Raw genomic sequence first — 18,151 nt, forward strand, 5'->3', positions numbered from 1 at the left:
AACAAAGTGGGCTGGGTGGTGGTGTGGGAAGGTGTTGGCGGGTTGTGGCGGCGATGATGGGATTGGGCAACTTCACTCAGAGTTAACTGTTCATTGTGAACAGCAGGACTGCAGCTACACCGCATAGCTACAGATTTAAGTGTCTAACACTGTGAGTCGCAGCTGCAGCTCCTGGAGATCAGAGGCAGGTTTACCAAACAGCTGGACTGGACTGCTGATCCCTCTGGGCAGAGAAGAAAAGGCCCACCGCAGCTGGTGAACAACCTGAAGATGTTTGCCCTGAGGACTTTTGTTCTGCTGGGACTGAGCTGGACATGTCAAGGTGAGTTAGCAACCCTATTCTCAAAATATTTTTCTTTATTTTGCACATACAGTACAGAAAACATGTCACCTGTTCAAAGTGTAGTGAGATTGCGTCCTGTGGCTGTAGATAGAACTATGATTACCAGTTTGGAAAAAGTGAAGCCCTATGGGTAGGATACTGGTATACAACTTAGGTAATTACTAAGTTGTATACCATTTAAAAAAAAATGTCAATATAGTTTTTTTGTCATTGTAGATATGGATTTAATTTTTGGTAATATTCTGTGAAGGACAAAGTGAAAAGAATTTATTATAATGACATATTTCCTGTACCAGAAAAGGTCTCTTTTTTTTTTTTTTTTGGGATCGAGTGAAACAAAAGTGTTAAACACTTAACGTGTCTAATTTCAGCATATTGTTCATGCGTTTTTTTTCTGCCATGAATTAATGGTCCCGCACACACCTGCCAAGCCCATTGTCCAACTCCATCACATTCCTCATTACCAGAGTGACGACCTTCAACCTTTATTAAGTCCCGGCCCACTCCATTTCCTGTTGCTATTCGCTTCTCCTGGAAACTTCCTGTTTATGTCGGGCCCATTTCCTGTTTCCTTTAACAGCCCGTATCAGGACCCAACTTTCATGGCTTGACCTGCATTGTTATGAATAGTTGCTAATGCTCTGAGACAATGAGTGGTTTGAATACGTGGGTGAGTTGGTCCTGCGATAAAACACTTAGTGAAAACAGTTTGCTTGGTAAAATAATACACACACAATATATTTGCCAAGTGTGCAAATACATGATAATATGGAAGTGATGTTTGCCTCTGACATCTGTCAGTGCATATTAAATTCACCTGCAGTTTAAATGGACAAGCAGACATAAACATGTTTCGTTCATGGACAAGACGTTCATAAAACATACAGAAGACCATCTACAAATACATCATTATTACATTTTACCCAGAACACCTGTACAAAAAGATCACTAGTCATGTGCAACATTGTGTACTATTGCTACTAATCTGTGCTTGTCTCCACAGCTGCGTCTGGTGATCCGTGGGGTCAGTGTCCAGTCAACAGAAAGTGTAAGGACAAGTTTGGAGACGAGTCCTGTGACAGGGAGTGCATGGAGCCCGAGTGTCTCAGAGACGGTTTTGACTGCCTAAAGGACCGGGGCCACTGCAAGTAAAACACATTTGTTTTCATTTTCGACCCTAATTTTCATTTTTCATTTTTTCATCTCTTTTTTCTTATTTGCATTAATATTTAAAAAATGTTTCACATAAATCACTCTAGGTTTAAGGATGTTTTTATGGAAGAGAGACTTGGGCAAGAAACTCAAATAACAGGCAATCATGATTATTAATATAATTATTATTATTCCTTTATGATTGATCAGATTAATTTAGTATTGTTCATTGTCATTATTCATTAAACTTATTCATTACAATATTGAAAATAAATAAATAGTGAAATATTAAAAAGTTTTCTTTGGTACCGAGGTTCAGCAACATAATAATATTTACAAGAATTTGAAACACATAATTAAACACGATATTAAACACTGTGTTAAAATCACATTGTTAATTTGAGGTAGTGAACTGTCCAGTATGTTAACTAATGGCTGTATAAAACCAAAAACAGTAATAAGATATAAGATAAGTAAGTAATAATTTAATTATTTCCTGTTCTGACATTTTTAACTCATGAAAGTTTATTAAAGTTTATAAACCTTGAAATTATTTTGTCAAATTTCTTATTCTATCTTTTTTTTTTTTTTTTTTTCTCTTCATCCCTCCCCATCATGGCTCTCAGTCCGGGCCACATCCAGTACTGCCGCGATCACTACGCCAATTCCCACTGTGAGCAGGGATGCGACAACGCTCCCTGTGGATGGGACGGAAGCGACTGCTTCACACACCAGGGCCCCCTGTGGGCCAAAGGCACCTTGGTCCTTCACGCCAACCTCCCACAACAACGTGGCGCCTTTTCCAACAGCTCCCTGCTCTGGGCGCTCAGCATCCTCCTTCATTCGCCACTCAAACTGAGAGGTTCTGCCCCCCTCGCCACTAACAGGAACTTGTTTGACTTTGACCCTCAGCAGCTCGCCAGCCTGCTGGCTCAGGCATCTGCGGGTGACTCAAATGGGTAGGTGCTGAGTGAACTGTCAAAAATAGTGAGTATAGTTATGTCTTATTTAAACAGTTAAGTCTTATGAAGCAGTGTTTTTACAAATAGAGGGGACCGTTCAATAACTTGTCAAATACCAATGCTTTATCATGGGCGTCAGCGTCGGATACCGACTCACAAGGCTCTCACATACACTGACGTGCACATTTTTGAAAAAAAAAGATAACAATCGATGCAGTAAAAACAGGGATATTGTCTTTTTCATTGAACACCTTCTTCTTCCTTGTCAAAACCTGGCACCTACATTACCCACAATGCAACCTCACTATCAGCTAATGTAGATTCATACAACTTTTTTCACATATGCAGTCGTACTCAAGACCTGTAAACAGATGTTAAAAATAAAGACTTTCATCAAGCTAAATACCTAGAATATTAATTACAGGTATAACAGCTTCTATTGTCTTCCTCTTTGTTTTAATAATATTCAAAATGTCAATAAGATTCCATCTAGCATTTGAAAATAACAAGATGATTTTGTCAACACATGCTTGAGTTAATCAAGCACCTAAACACCTAAGTGATTTTTCTAAAGACAAAATAAGTGGGCCAAGCATAGAACCTTGGGGAACTCCATTAAGTACAGTAACTGTAGTCTTAAGTCTGAACTGAGCCCGTTGACCACCAGGGATACTGTTATGAATGCTGAGATGGGTATCAATATACATGTGTGTTAAGCTATCTCAGAAATGTATTGTTTGTCTTTGTTTTTGTTTTTGTTTGGTAAGAGGGTTTAACTTTTTGTCAAAATATTTTTTTTCTTCGAAATAGGTCTTTTTATGTACAAAACATTGTTCAGATTTTAAAGGGTTTTAGATTTTATTCAGCAAACGTATCCAAACAAACCTACTTCAGGCCTCCAAAACGATATACCTGCTCTTTCCTACTGTTTCCTTCTCTCTCACTCTTTCCTAGCTCCCTCCTTTTCCTCCAAGTGGACAACAGGCCATGCTCCCGCCTGCCCTCTACCTGTTTCCCTTATGCAACTGAGGCAGCCAGTTTCCTGCGTGCAGTAATGTTGCTAAAGCCTGGCTCGTTCCCCACTCTCCCGGAGCTGAAGGCCGTCATCAGTATTAGAGGTGTCCGAGAGGAAATAGGAAGCAGAGAGGAGGAAATGGTAAAAGAGGAAGTCAAAGGTAGTGTCCTGTCTCCCACACGCACACACACACACCCATCCAGCTTTGAGTTTCATCCAAACAAAACACTATGCAACACCTTTGCCATTTCCAGTGTGTAGATGTGTTGGTCACTGCTGCATGTTTGAGTTTTAGTTGTTCAAACATTATTTTAGAGGCAGAGCTCAATAAGAACTTACCATGAATGTAACATGACTTTCTATCAGATGAAATTCAGTATTTCAGTAAATAGGCTCACACATCGATAAGTGATGCTGTGATCTTGATATCACTTTTTTCCATATATTGCAGCTCTAACAAAAATTTTTCTACCTCGTAGAAGTAAAAATAAATTTTCCATTCTTCCTCTCAAAGAGCCGACCCCTGCATGGCTATGGGCTGCGATTGCGGTAGCGATGGGCCTGCTGCTGGTGCTGGCCCTGGTGGTGTTCCTGGTGGTGAGGAGGGTGAGGCAGCGGCGGGCGGAGAGGGAAGGTGGTAACAGGGTGAGACACCGGTCTACGGTCACAGACAATAACCCCAAATCCAAGGCCTTGACACCACACCCAGCCCACCAAGACCAGAGGGTCAGGTCAAGCAGAGAGAAAGAGAAGATCAGCTTGAGGAAAAAGAAGAAAGCGAAGGAAGCAGAGAAAAAGAGAAGGAGGGAACCACTGGGGGAGGACGCCATTCGAATGCGGTGAGACAAGCTGCTTTGAAAGACATGAGAGGATGTTTTGTCTGCTGGAAAAATGATGTCATGTAGACAAATATGGTGTAGTCTAAAACAAGTGAGAGGTCATCCTGTGTAGTTATTGAAAAGGCTGAATTGGCACTTTTTAGATATTACATTTAATCTTTATTTATTTTTAAACACTTCTCTGGCTCACATATAGTATATATTATATTTTTTATTAAAATTAGTTGATTAATCGATCAGTCAATCTATTGGCAACAGTTTTGATAATCAATCATTTAAGTCATTTGTCAATCAACAATGCCAAACATTTGCTTTTTCCCACAAATTTGGTGAGATGTTTGTCTCTCTAAACAAATTAAAGTGCTTTTGGTTTGTGACTGTTGGTCAAGCAATTTGACCATGGCACCATTGTTATGGGCATGTTATACTATTTTGTAACAATTTATACTGAAGATGTCATGTTTAATTGATTCATCTAAACACTAGTGAACAGATTAGTTGATAATGTATGTGTCCTGGTGGGTAAGGACACACATGTAACCGCACCTTTCCCAGTTCAGTTGCAGCCAGGAACCATTGTTGCATCTACTCTTTCTCTCTCTCTCTCTCTCTCTCTCTCTCTCTCTCTCTCTCTCTCTCTCTCTCTCTCTCTCTCTCTCTCTCTTACGTTAATGCCTTTCTGTACTGTCATTCTATCAAATAAAGGCAAAACAATAAGTGAAAACAATAAGTATCTCTAATCCCTGTTATGTTTAGGGTCTTGGTTCATTTCCTCAGAGACTACCAACCCATGTATGTTTTAGGAAAACATACCCTAAAATAGTGAGACTGTATTCTTGAGTTTGGGTGTGTTGCAGAGCTCTTGGAGGACTCATAAATCAACATAATAAGAGAAAAAAAGGAAAACCTGGTGTGAACACATAAAAACCACAGCAGTTTCTTAATGTGCTGAATCAAAACTGTGCTTTTGGTTTTCAGACCTCTCAAAAGGGACCAGGATATAGGAAGTGACACAGACTTTACCCAGAGTTCAATGGAAGACATCAATGCGAGATGCTCCAGACGACAGCAGGAAGCTTCCATCTGTGACCACAGGAGCCAGGAGCAGAAACACTACCGGGCTGGAAGCTCGCAGCCCCGCAGACCTGTACAACGTAAGGTTTAACATGAGTTTACTAAGTCACTCATTCTTACTGTTAATCATCTGGGAAACGGGCATATATTTTTATTATTAGCCAGCATCTGATTGGCTGGCTGTATTTATTAAAATCTTCAGACAGCTTAAACATTTGTTAACAACAGTCATGTTTTTAGTGGTTTTACTGGTCTGAAAAGTGATGGTTATTTGACTCAAATACAGCTGCAACATATTAGCCGCTTAATTATTTACTTGATCAACACAAAATATATTAAAAAAGAAATATAAATCTTTGGGTTTATGTCTGTTGGTCAGACAAAACAAGACATTTGAAGATGTCACCTTGGGCCTTTTTCACTTTTTTCTGACACGGAAATGATTTTTGTTCTCCCTCAGCTCCACCTAGAGGATGGGAGAGAAACGCCATGCCTCCTCCTCTGCTCAGTCCTCCTCAGCAGGTCTGTCCTTTGTTTTTGTTTTCAACATTTTATTTTATAAATGTTGTGAGGAGCCAGTGTTATTAAGGAATTTAACCATTTGGGCTGTATTTGTTTATTCTCTTCCCGTGTCTTTTTTGTAGACCACACTGTAAAAGGCCTAGTCTTGCTTTGCCAGACCTTCCTCCATAGCGCTGCGGAGGAGGATCTGGCTAGTCCGCATAGCATTCCAGGATGGGAGAAAAATATGCTCTGGTTTATTGGCATTTCTTTAAACCAATCACAATCGTCATGGGTGGCAGAGCCCCGGTGCTTAACGCAAAATAGCAAAATAGCCTTTGTGAAGGAACTTTCTTTTGGTGGAACGTGTACGTTTAAAAGATGTTTTAGTCGTGGAACAGAAAACTCAGATTGGACAGATAGTCTAGCTAGTCTGGATTTACCCTGCAGAGATCTGAGAGGAACAATCCCGGAAGTGGAACGTTGATATAGACTATACAAGGCCAAACTTAAACTGTTAAATATGTATTACGTGTATGTCTTTTCTATATATTTATCATGGCTCTGTTGTGTTGGCAGTCAGCAGAGTGGTGTGGCCCGGATGGGTCTGTGGTTCTGATCCGAGCGGTGCGTAGCGGGCTGGACAGAGTGGTCTTGGAGCTGCTGCGAGCAGGAGTGCCAGTCAACAACACTGATCATACTGGTAATGCATCTGTGTCACAGTTACTAATATTAGTTTAGTCTGATTCAACCCCAAACTTCAGTCAAATAGGATCTGCATGTCATTCTTGGTGCTTGTTTTAACCTTTTTGAAGTAGGACCTAAAGTATATGAATGCAGGAATTGTAGACACTTTTGTTTAAATTACAGTTCCTCCAATTAATCTCATAATGCAATCAGTAATAAAACAGTTTAAAGAATTATGTGCAAATGCAGTTTGATTATTGCCTGTGTATTCACTACAAGATCCAACCATATTATGTCATCATCACTGAGATCAGAAGCAGAGGTTGAGTAATTCTACTTTAACCCCTTCATGCATGAAGCCAAAAAATGGCAGATTTTGTAAATGTTTTTTTAACTCAAAATGCAGGGGGTTTCTTAACGTAATAGTGTCCATCAAAAATTCATGCTGAGGGAAATATGAATATATGTAGCAAATTGCATGGCAATCCAGCCAATAGTTTTTAAAAGATTTGACTAAAAGTATTATCGTAGTAGTCATAGTATCACCAAAGTTAGTACACTTCAACTTCTAGTGACCAAATAAAAAAATAAATGTCACATTCAAGATGGCTCTGGACCAGTGTTGGAAGAAGTATTCAGATCCTTTACTTAAGTAAAAAGTACTAATACCACACTGTAAAAATATTCTGTTACTCTCTCTGTTAAGTAAAAGTCCTGCATTGAAAATGCTAGGAAAGCATTGTCGGAGGAAACAGCAGATTGACCGAGTGAGGAGTTAGACACGAGTAAACATAGGAGCTCCCAAATATCTATTCCGAAGCTTTATAGAGAAAACTGTGAGCAAAAAGCGAGAAAACAGCGACGAATTGGCCAAAACTCTATAGCGCCCCTTTAAGTAAAAGTATGTAAGTATCATCAGGACAATGCACTTACAGTATTAAAAATACTCAAAGCAGTAAAATCCCTAACATTTTAGAAACTGGAAATGATCCAAACTGTTCTGTGTTTATTTGGACTAATTATTTCAGTTGTACTTGTAGGCCGTTATACTGTTGGATAGTTTAATTTACAATAAAACATGATATTTTATAAACTACATGTGTTTTGTGTGTGAAAATCTTAATTTGTAAAGTAGCTTAAGTACATAATTCCATATGTGTTCATTCATAGTTTTGATGCCTTCAGTGAGAATCTACAATGTAAATAGTCATGAAAATAAAGAAACACATTGAATGAGAAGGTGTGTCCAAACTTTTGGCCTGTACTGTACTTAGTTACATTCCACCACTGATCTGGACCAAAGAGCCTGACTAACCAACAGACCGACATTGCAGTTCTTAAAGCCACGGCGCTAGCTTGGCTAATAAAGTTACCTGTTTTAAACTCACCTGTCCATGTGCCATATTTGGATCCAATGCATGAATGGGTTAAAGCTCACCTTGGAGAAAAATAGCATGTAAAGCTACGGAGCAGGCCATTTTTTTTCTGTCACCTGTACACTGAGGGGCTGAGTAACTGGTGTAACTTACCCCGTCTCTCTCACATCCTCTTTTTGTGTCCCTCCTCTCCCGTCCTGTGCTCATCTCTCCATGGCTTCTCTTCTTCTTCCTCCTCCAGCTCCCCTGCTGCCCTCCTCTGACTCAGAACAAAGTTAATGTGCTCTAGTGCTCAAGATCGGGTTGATGGACATATTAACTTTGTTGCTGATCTTTCTCCTTGCTTTTGTTGTGTCTTTGTCTCTCTGTCTACTTCTGTTCACATCTCGTAATGTTTTCTGTCTTTCTGAACTGTCTCTGTCATCTCTTTCTCACTTCAGCTGAAACAATTCATCTCCACATCCCTCCATTCTCCCTCCCTTCACCATCTTGGGCTCGACTCTGTTGTGTAATGGTTGTTCATTGGCTGACTTACTCCCTCCCTTCTTCCCCTCTACCTCCCCTCCACTCACACCGTCTCTCTCAGGGAGATCAGCCCTGCACTGGGCATGCTCAGTAAACCACCTCTCCCTAACAAGGACCCTCATCCGCTACGGGGCCGCTGTGGACCTGCAAGACAACAAGGTCAGTTCTGACTGTTTCTTTATCAGTGGTTATTAAGGAGGAATCCTGATTTATCCATGTTCAAACAAGCTGACTATGTCTGTTTAATGGATATCCTCCAGACATCACAGAAGTATGTTGTTTTTATGATTATTTCTCTGGTAGGGCGAGACTGCTCTCTTCCTCTCCGCCATCCATGGTTGCTATGATACGGCCAGACTTCTCCTCCTTCATGGTGCCAACCTGGAGCTGCACGATCGGAGAGGACGTCGTCCCATGGACGTGGCCAGAGAGGGCATGCATCACCAGGTCCTGGAACTCCTGTTGGCTCACCAAATTCAGAGAGGGCCTGTTCCCGTCGACTCAGCCAATGACATGCTGTGGGAGGATCGCACCCTGATGTACTCGCCGTGGGTCGGATCACAAGGCATGCCTGGAAGAAGTGCCTCCTTCTCTGGGATCATAGGGCATCGCGATATGACCCCACCTCCACAAAAGTAAGCCTTCAGTAATAAAATGCACGCACAGACGACTGTTATGTGTATTCGTCTCTTTAACGGCCTTCTGGTGACTTTCCACCAGCTGAGTGAGAAACTCATGAGATGATGAGACTTGAATTTGCTCATAATTACCATACCAGCTTTTTTTTGTGTGTGCATATTTCAGGTAAACATTGCATAATCATTGCATTTTTTTTATTTATTTGCTGTTGGCATCAAACTAGGGGAGTGGCTGTTAGATCCTATAAAAAAGTTAGTGACTACACGGCTTGCAAATTCCATGTAAGAGGTAGTTACTAATCATGGTTAACAGTTATTATTTACACATTGCAGTAAAGCAGTATTTTCACAGTAATATTCATTAAAATATTTATACTGTGTATATATATATATATATATATATATATATATATATATATATATATATATATATATATATATATATATTTCACACTGAAAAATGGCAATAGTGAAACCACTACAACACACTGTGTTGAGTTTCAAAATATCAACTAAAACTTGGGAAGGATTTTTTTTTCCTGCAATTTAGCCTGCAATACACACACACACAAAAAAAAAAAACGCTTCCTTGGTGGTGCATTCAAAGACACTCTAAAGTCAAAGATTTAAGTGTTTAACCTTTTCCATCTAAGACATAGACTGCACAGTAAATTTGTATTTTATGGGATAAACATAAAAACTTTTTGTCTTGCCAGTGATTGGTCGATGAGCCGAGTGCAGTACCCCTCACCTCAGAACTGGAGACCACAGCTCAACCAATCCGCAACAGCGCTGGTCCCTCCTAGAGTCATGGGCCGCTCCCCTCGGCCAATCAGCACCTTACAGGAGGTAACCTCAGAAGACGAGGATCGTGATAGGCATCAGGAAGTCCCCAGAGCGGCAACACCTCACTTCCTGTCGCCTCAGCCTGCCCCTCGGCAGCGTTCCTTTTCCTGCACCCAGCATGCATTGCAGCGTCGCTCCAGTGCCCCCCAGCCAGAGCCCAATTATATTATTGTGACAGACAGAACAGCCAATGAGCCCATAGAAAGAGTGGTTGTTTCACCTCCTACAGATGCCGCCGTCCAATCAGATCGCCAGCCCATTATAAATGGTGACACTCCCAGTAGAGCAGAACAATTAGCGGTGGGTTCAGCAGATTCAGAGCCGAAATCCAGAGGTGAGAGGTCAAACAACACCTCTGATTCCACACAAACAGCATTGTAGAGAAACCAGCAGCAAAATTTGCACAGCTGCCTTTCCATTCAGCCCATAGAAAAAGCATCGGAGAACACGTGAACATAATGACTTACAATTACAGAGAGGCTAGGAGTTTAAATTTGGCATTAGGTGTATTTTGTTGTTCTGCCTAATACAAACTAAAAAGCTTACAAGGAGGCCCAAAACTAGAGGGAGTCCAACCTTGATTTGCTGTAATTGTGGGACCTTAATTATTATCCAATATGCATCTGTTGCATCGCCTGACAGATTTTCTTGTAAGATTACTTATTTTTTACATTCCTGTCAAATTAATACACAGCAGCACTTCCCAAATCACCTCCACAGTTTTTTACTCAGCATTGCCTAAATTATTATTATATTTTTAATAGGGAGGGGGGTATTGTTCATATTTTCACATATTACATAGGTAAAAAAAGAACATGTCTGAGATGAATGCCAGTTAAGTGTAATGAATATCAGTCGCGCTGCAACATCTTGTGAAACTTGTTGCCAAATATTGTAATATATTCCCATGGTCTTGACTTCTAACAGGTTGTATTCTGATAATTGCGGAAACAATCAAAGAGAAATTATTAAAAGAAACACGTGCATGGTAGCACAAAGAAGTCAGAATCATGCTGATGCATGCAATAAAGAGACTTTTCATGCAAATAATGTGGATTTCTATTTTTATTTTCAAATCCAGTCAGGCAGGGCAGAAGCCACAGGAGTTTCTCTATAACTTTAGGAACCATCCAGTAAAACAAAGAGCCACTGAATGTGCAGGCCAAGTAATGCTGCTGAAAACATGCTGCCAAAGTTATTGACTCGATGGTGAGCCGGTCGAAAAGCTCCCAGCAACCTGATACAACAGTGTGCGATTTGGATGATTAGAATCACTTTGGGTTGCTGACTCACGATCCTCAACCAGAGATTTGATAAACACATGTATGGGAGCTGACCTTTTCCCCCTTTCTGTGGTGGTGAAGTCCCAGGCCAGCGGCTACTGTCCTGAGAAAACATCCTACTACGCATTGCCTGTTTGTATCCGCCTCCAGAGGAGCAGCTGGCGAATACAGAGGGGTGTCAGATGTCTTAATGTGGTCCTCCATTATTTTTGGGTTTTGTATAGTTCTGATCTGTAGACAGATGACTGATCCTCACAGTGTCAAGGAAATCCTTAGACAGTGTGCATCATATCATTCTAGAATGGCCCACATTCCAACTAATGACATGCACAAAATAGACTGTATGCACTCAACATTCTGTTTCCTTGGTTACATTTGGATACATTCGGGCCATTAAAACAAACAGGACTGACCTTTACCAGTCATGCTGGGTAGGAAAAAAAGAGAGCAAAACGCCCATTTGCACTTTTATTATTTGTTAGTATTAGTACAGCATTAAAAGAAGTGTGTGGAGGACTGCAAGCTTTCAGGTTCCCACCCACACACTTTACACCCTGGTCACTCAAATGCAAATTATGCACTGAGGTTGCGCCTCTTTTTACTTATTTAAAAGGTCTTCAAATAATGTCCTAATAATGTCATATAGTCAAAAGGGACATTTTACTGCAGAATGAGTACAACAGTTCTTATTTAGGTAGGATTTTGAATGCAGGACTTTTACGTTGTTGCAGTGGTATTGTTACTTAAGTAAAGGATCTGATACTTCTTCCATCACTGCAAAACGGACTGCTTGCATAAGCAATGTGCATGAAGATAAATAGTTATAATGTTGCCGGGAGAATGAGGCAAATGGTCACATGTTCTCCACACCAAATGACAATATATATATATATCCTCCTGAGAACCGAGGAAAATTTTGTTTTTCCTAATCAGATTTTTTTGTGATTCCATACCTGTTTAAGGTTAAAAAAACATCTTACAATTTAAATTTTTTTATTTTTATTTATTTAAAGAATGTCCACTGTAGTGGACAACAGGATCATTTGAGTACGAAAAAAGACAAATTTGGTAGATGTGGAGTCATTATTTACATGAAGATAGTCCTGATGTCCACTATAATTGACATTCATAAAATGCCAATTTTTCAAAAGATACATAATGTAGTTTCTATCAGAACTCAATATATGATTCCTAACACCTTAATGAACAAGAAAATATATGATTATCATAAAATAAATAATAATATTTGACTCATCTCTTATCTTTCCATAAAATGTGCTTGTTCCTATGCTGTCCATTTTGGATTGAAAGAAAGAGGCGGTTCCCGGCCTCCCAGCCAATCAAATAACACATCACTGAAAAGCCCAGGATGTACAGTACAGCAGGAATTAAGAGACTTGCACAAACGATTCCAAGGAGAGGAATGAAACTCAAATGTCCACTACAGTGGACATAAGTCAATGGGCTGGGTCTCAGGAGGCTATAAACAAATGACCTTTAGTCGACATGGCAACATGCAGACAAATGTTGAATGAGTGTGACAGTGGGAGGATGTCCCCCAGCTCGTTCTCATCATGGGAACGTGGAGCAGGAGGCTTCATCCTCTCTTTATTACCTGTTAAAACCGATACTTCATTCACAAAGTGTGCTTGGAGGAGAGGTGACTCTCAGGTTCCCACACGCACACGGGAACACGAGTTATTTTTTATTTTTACTAAACACATTCATTGGAAGAGCAAAAGGTTAAGACTTTACGCGCGCCTCGGTTGTCCATAGAGAACTACAGTATCACATTTGAGAAAATGTAATGTACTTGAAAATAGAGATGACACAACAACTTGATTCAGTTTTGCTTTACTGAATGTAGGAGAATGTCCACACCGACAAACCTTTAATCATTTTGGCAAATGTTAGAGTAGCTCCTTCCATGGGAAAATTGGGCAGGGTGCTGGCTTCACACTTTGTTACGTGTTAGAATCGATACATCATTACGAAGAGTGGTTGAGAGAGAAGACGCTTTCGGATTCCCACGAGTTGCTTCTCAGAATGCCATCATGAAATGTGCCATTTGCTTTTAATATATGCAGAGCCATGCGACACATAGATGCTGTTCTCAGCAGACTTCGCAGATTGTTTGTTCGTTCGTTTGTTTGTTTTGAATAAAATAGATAGATTTCGCTTTGAACTTTTGTTTCTGATGTGGTTTTGTTTCCAGAGCTGCGAATGAAAGAGTGGATTTTACGCACACAGCAGTGAGTCGGTGAATGAGTGAATGTTCTCGATTTCTGCAGATTTTCTCGGCTCCACACTCCTTATTTTCAGCAGTATCAGCCTGAGGACATGTCTCGTTTCTCCGTCCATAATAAAGGCGTGAGAGGTCACCACAGTCATTTGTCTGGGCATCACGCTGTTTTGGCGGATGCTTGTTGATTTCCCTTACAGATGTAAAATGTGTCACACGAGCTGGTAACACCTGCCATAGGCGCGTGCCGCTCACACTCGGCGGGGCAGCTGCACGTGCCCGCAGATTTGGGAAGGGTCGTCTTTCAGTTTCATCCCTTGTCAAAATGTGTTAAAAATAGATAATTAAGAAAAGTAGAAATATATATGTATATATATATATACAAATATACAAAAACACACATGTCTTTTTAATTTCTAACTTTATTTAAATGTTTTAACATTAAAAGCCTCTTTCCACTGATATGTCCAAATTACTGTTAACCTGGAGCAGACTGTCAACCTGCAGGAAAAACGAGTCACAACAAAGCAGGTGTTTACTTGTAATGCTATGCTATAAAATATATTAAAAACATGAACGACTTGGTAAATCTGAGTGTAGTAGTTTCAGCATGGAGTAAAACTGAAATCAAACCAAGTCTGTGATCAGAGGTGCTGGGTGGAGCCTAAAGTTACGCCCACCTATGGCTTAAAAGCGGTCACTGAAGTCTCTGTGGTCACATTCAGCTGTGACTGAAAGACCGACAGACCAGTTCTTGGAATACAATCATGAAGTTGCTTCAGGATTCAGAGGACGCAAAGGCCCAAAGGAAGGTAAGCTACTTGTATCATTTATTCTTTCATTAAATATTTCTGAATATTTGAGCCCTTCACAGGCTCTGTTATCTGTATAATCTCTCTTGAGATGCACATTACTCCTGTTCAGGGACAAAAGCATAACTGTTGAAAAGACTGAAACAGTTTTGCCTTTAAACTCGTTGCATTTCTTCATTTATTCAATTATCTCTTTCTGTCTTGCAGAGTCTCAAACCTCAGGTGGAGAGACGTCGAAGGAGAGAATGAACCGCAGCCTGGAGAGCCTAAAGACTCTTTTGCTACAGCGGCAGGTAAAGTCCACAAAAACTCAGGTGGCCACTTGGTTCATCCTAGAAGATTGAAGGTCTTTCAGTAGGGGCTGTGGAACTGTGTATTAACTCTTTGTTTCTGTCCTAGGAAGCTACTCAGCGCAGAGTGGAGAAAGCTGAGATACTCGAGCACACAGTCGTCTTCCTGCAGAACACTGCTGAAAAAGACCAGGCGAGAGCTGGAGGTGGTGATGGTGGTGGAGGAGGAGGAGGAGGCCAGAAACACTCCTTCCAAGACGGCTTCTCCACCTGCCTGCAGAGAGCTGCTCAGTTCCTGGGACCTGAGGGGAAAGGCCTGTGGCTTGGAGCAGCACTGGATGCATCTTTTGCTGCTCGCTTTTCCCATTCAGTCTCGGACTCTGCAGGCGTCCAAAGAAGAAGTGAAGCTCATTCCTCCTCCAGCTCTCTGCTTCTCAGGAAGTCCTCCAGGTCTATTCTCGGCTGCTGATGGACAGGTCCGGGCACAGACTGCACGCCTGCCCTTACTGTGACCAGTTGTGTTCAGACCAATAGAGACTCGCATCGCTCTCCCACGACTCCCCAACAGCCCCACAAAGTGACGAGTCAAGCAAGCAAACAGAGCCCGACCCAGAACCAACCGATCGGCCAGTCAATGTGGAGGCCGTGGCCCTGATCACCACGCAGTGACTTCAGAAACTGAACTTTTATTGACTCTAACATGCTGATTAATATTCATACAAGAGCATTCGACTCTACAAGGACATATTCATTGCAATGTATTGAACACGGGCCTCCTGCTGTCTGTAAAGACTGATAAATGTGTAGATATTATATATCTATTATCACACCAAGTGCTGCTACGGCCTTTACAGGCCAACTCGTGTTAATTGTGTCATATTGTGTTATGTATTTTTGCACCTTAATTTATTTTATTTGTCATCTGCAAATAAACAAAAGGAAAAATCACTCAACAATGCATATGTGTTAATTGATTGTTTGCTGGCACGTGTCCATAGGAGCATAAGTGTGGACTTGTGCTGCCACGTGGGGATAAAAGGCTCCATGCGGTGACGTTTCACACAATAGAACAAGCTTAATCGTCACTCCTTACTTCGAAAAACTATAATATGCATACAGGTGGCCCAACCATTCAGGAAAATGAAATGCATAATTACATTTAATTTAATCCGCCTTTTATTACAAGTATGGTAGATTGTCAGTTTTATATTAAAATAATATGTATATGTAAGAGACATGGTTCAATTTAAACTAACTAGTTTAAATAGTTTTAATTTGCTGGAGTGGAAGCCATGCGTAAAATTTGCCATTCCCGTGCGTAATGTCATATCTTCCTACTTTGAAATCGAAATTTAGTTGTGCCCGTTTAAATAAAAATGTAATTTTTATTCATAGGCCAAAGTCACTATTTACTGCATAAAGAACGAGGTATTTTGGTCGTGCCTAAAACAGTTCTTGCCGTGCGTAAAACAGTTCTTGACGCTGCTTTCCGAGCATTTACTTGCATCATTTTAAAATGTTTTTCAAACAACAGGCAAGTCTTTCGGTCTGTGACTCATTTGCATTTCAATCGTCGGCGAATGCTCGTGGGAACGTGGGAAGTGTCTTCTCTCCAGTGAATCTGTATCAGTTTTAACAGATAGTAAAGCTGTAAATGCAGCGCCATTTCCTCTTTTCCCACGAGAAAGAGACGCTCCAATTTCTTGCTGATGCTCTGCATGGGCAACTGAACTGTCACGTGTAATGCCTGTAAATAAAATGCGTATGTATGATATTTAAAATATAATCAATATCATCCATTGCCCTTCTATTGTCCCTGCGTAGAGGTGTACAATGGGCACAATGAAAGGAGAGAAGCTTATGAGCTTGAATCCGACCCGAGCCCACGGTAACACTAGGTGAAAAGTTTGGGGTCACTTAAAAATCTCCATTCCATTCCATTACAGACAGAATACCAGCTGGGATCAGTTGCATGTTTTTTTTTAATCAGGGCAACAGTTTTCAGATTACATTATATGCTTACTTAATTGCAAAATGGTTCTCGACTCTTGTAGAAAGAAGTGGCTGATCTTTAATGCAAAATCTACATTGCCCATTATCAGCAACCATTCATCCAATGTTCCAAAGGCACATTCTGTTTACTAATCTGATATCATTTTAAAGGCTAACTGAAAAAACATTGGAGAACCCTTTTCCAATTATGTAACCACAGAATGTAATCTGAAAACTCCTGCCCTGGTTAAAAATGCAACTGGTCTCAGCTGGTATTCTGTCTGTAATGGAGGGGAACGGAAATTTCTAAGTGACCCCAAACTTTTGACCGGTAGTGTATATAAAAAAGAAAGAAAACAAATCGCCCTGAATCGACTCAGCGTGTTGAGACTTCTCAAACTGTACAAACATACCCACCTACCCCAGCAACCACCCTCCCCTCCTCGATCCCACCGTTTTTTATTCTCAAATTACTGATATGAGACCTCGATCTCACCACCATGCAACAAATCAGCTTGTGCTCTGATACAAAAAACAAGCCACAATGGTATGAAACCTTGCATTTTACGCGCAAACGGTGCGTAAAAAGCAATGCATAAAATGAGTTTACGTTAAAGTATAGAATAGTGTAAATTAAAATTTGTTGTCTTTGTTTTTCTAACGTGTAAAAGCTGGTAACCTCTAATTACTGTTTCCCAAAAGGACAGTTATTTATAGGAGGATGCATTTTAGATTGGGCCTTGTAACAAACAGGACTGCACTTCTCCTGTAGTGAGAGAAGTGCTCTCCGGTGGCTTTATTGTGGACTATAACAAACCACTTCATAAAAATTCCAGCATTGTTTTGTTTTTCTAGTTAGTTCTAGTTGTATACTGCCATATTTGGTATGTTTGGAAACTTTAGATCTCCTTTAGAATTTGAATATCTTTTTGTTTGAACACTTTAGTAAAGTCGCATTTTATAAAGTCATGGCGATGTCAAGACCTAAACTATCTTCAGCACTATTAGACTTATATTGAGCTGTAATTCACACGAATTTATTTGGGGTTATAAATGCTGAGCTGGCGCGTGCCTGGAACAGACCTACGCCACACTAAATGTCTTCAGATAAAGAGACGTCAAAGGGTTTAAACTCTTTCTAGTAGGAACAGAGGAAATGGCGCTGCATTTACAGCTTTGCTGTCTGTTAAAACTGACACTGATTCACTGCAGAGGGTGGCACAGAGAGGAGACACTTCCCACGTTCCCACGAGCATTCACCAACAATTGAGATGCAAATACGTTACAGACCAAAAGACTTCCTCTGTTGTTTGAAAAATATTGCAAACTGATGCAATTAAATGCTCGGATAACGTGGAACTCCAATAACTGTTTTACGCACGCTAAAATAGGCTACATTGTTCTTTACGCAGAAAATAGTGACTAACCTTTACAGCGATTCATATTCTCAATTAAATCTATTTAAACTGGCAAAAAAATGTTTTCACTCAATGTCGAGTTTAAAAAAGGAAGATATGACATTACGCACGGGAATGGCACATTTTACGCACGTCTTCCACTCCAACAACGTATTT

General features: G+C 40.5%; 1 protein-coding gene and 1 pseudogene across 1 annotated transcript; both read left to right on the forward strand.

Annotated features, from left to right (window-relative positions):
* Positions 1–54: 54 nt before the first annotated feature.
* On the forward strand, positions 55–12,141 carry notchl (notch receptor, like). Its single transcript, XM_028579391.1, has 11 exons — positions 55–322; positions 1,347–1,491; positions 2,122–2,454; positions 3,412–3,632; positions 3,987–4,311; positions 5,290–5,465; positions 5,846–5,907; positions 6,466–6,589; positions 8,536–8,633; positions 8,778–9,109; positions 9,829–12,141. Exons 1-11 carry the CDS (start codon positions 271–273, stop codon positions 10,337–10,339), a joined length of 2,379 nt encoding a protein of 792 aa, XP_028435192.1. The 5' UTR covers positions 55–270; the 3' UTR covers positions 10,340–12,141.
* A 2,028-nt stretch (positions 12,142–14,169) lies between these two features.
* Positions 14,170–15,054, forward strand: LOC114556831 (transcription factor HES-7-like; annotated as a pseudogene).
* Positions 15,055–18,151: the final 3,097 nt, after the last annotated feature.

Source organism: Perca flavescens, chromosome 6 (genome assembly GCF_004354835.1).
Source record: "Perca flavescens isolate YP-PL-M2 chromosome 6, PFLA_1.0, whole genome shotgun sequence".
Taxonomy (NCBI): domain Eukaryota; kingdom Metazoa; phylum Chordata; class Actinopteri; order Perciformes; family Percidae; genus Perca; species Perca flavescens.

What these genes read in the sequence shown, in the direction of transcription:
- notchl (XM_028579391.1), top strand. Translation starts at nt 271, where the DNA reads ATGTTTGCCCTGAGGACTTTTGTTCTGCTGGGACTGAGCTGGACATGT. An exon ending in TCTGCGGGTGACTCAAATGG is followed by an intron (nt 2,455 to 3,411) that starts GTAGGTGCTGAG and finishes ACTCTTTCCTAG; the next exon opens with CTCCCTCCTTTTCCTCCAAG. An exon ending in GGTAAAAGAGGAAGTCAAAG is followed by an intron (nt 3,633 to 3,986) that starts GTAGTGTCCTGT and finishes TTCCTCTCAAAG; the next exon opens with AGCCGACCCCTGCATGGCTA.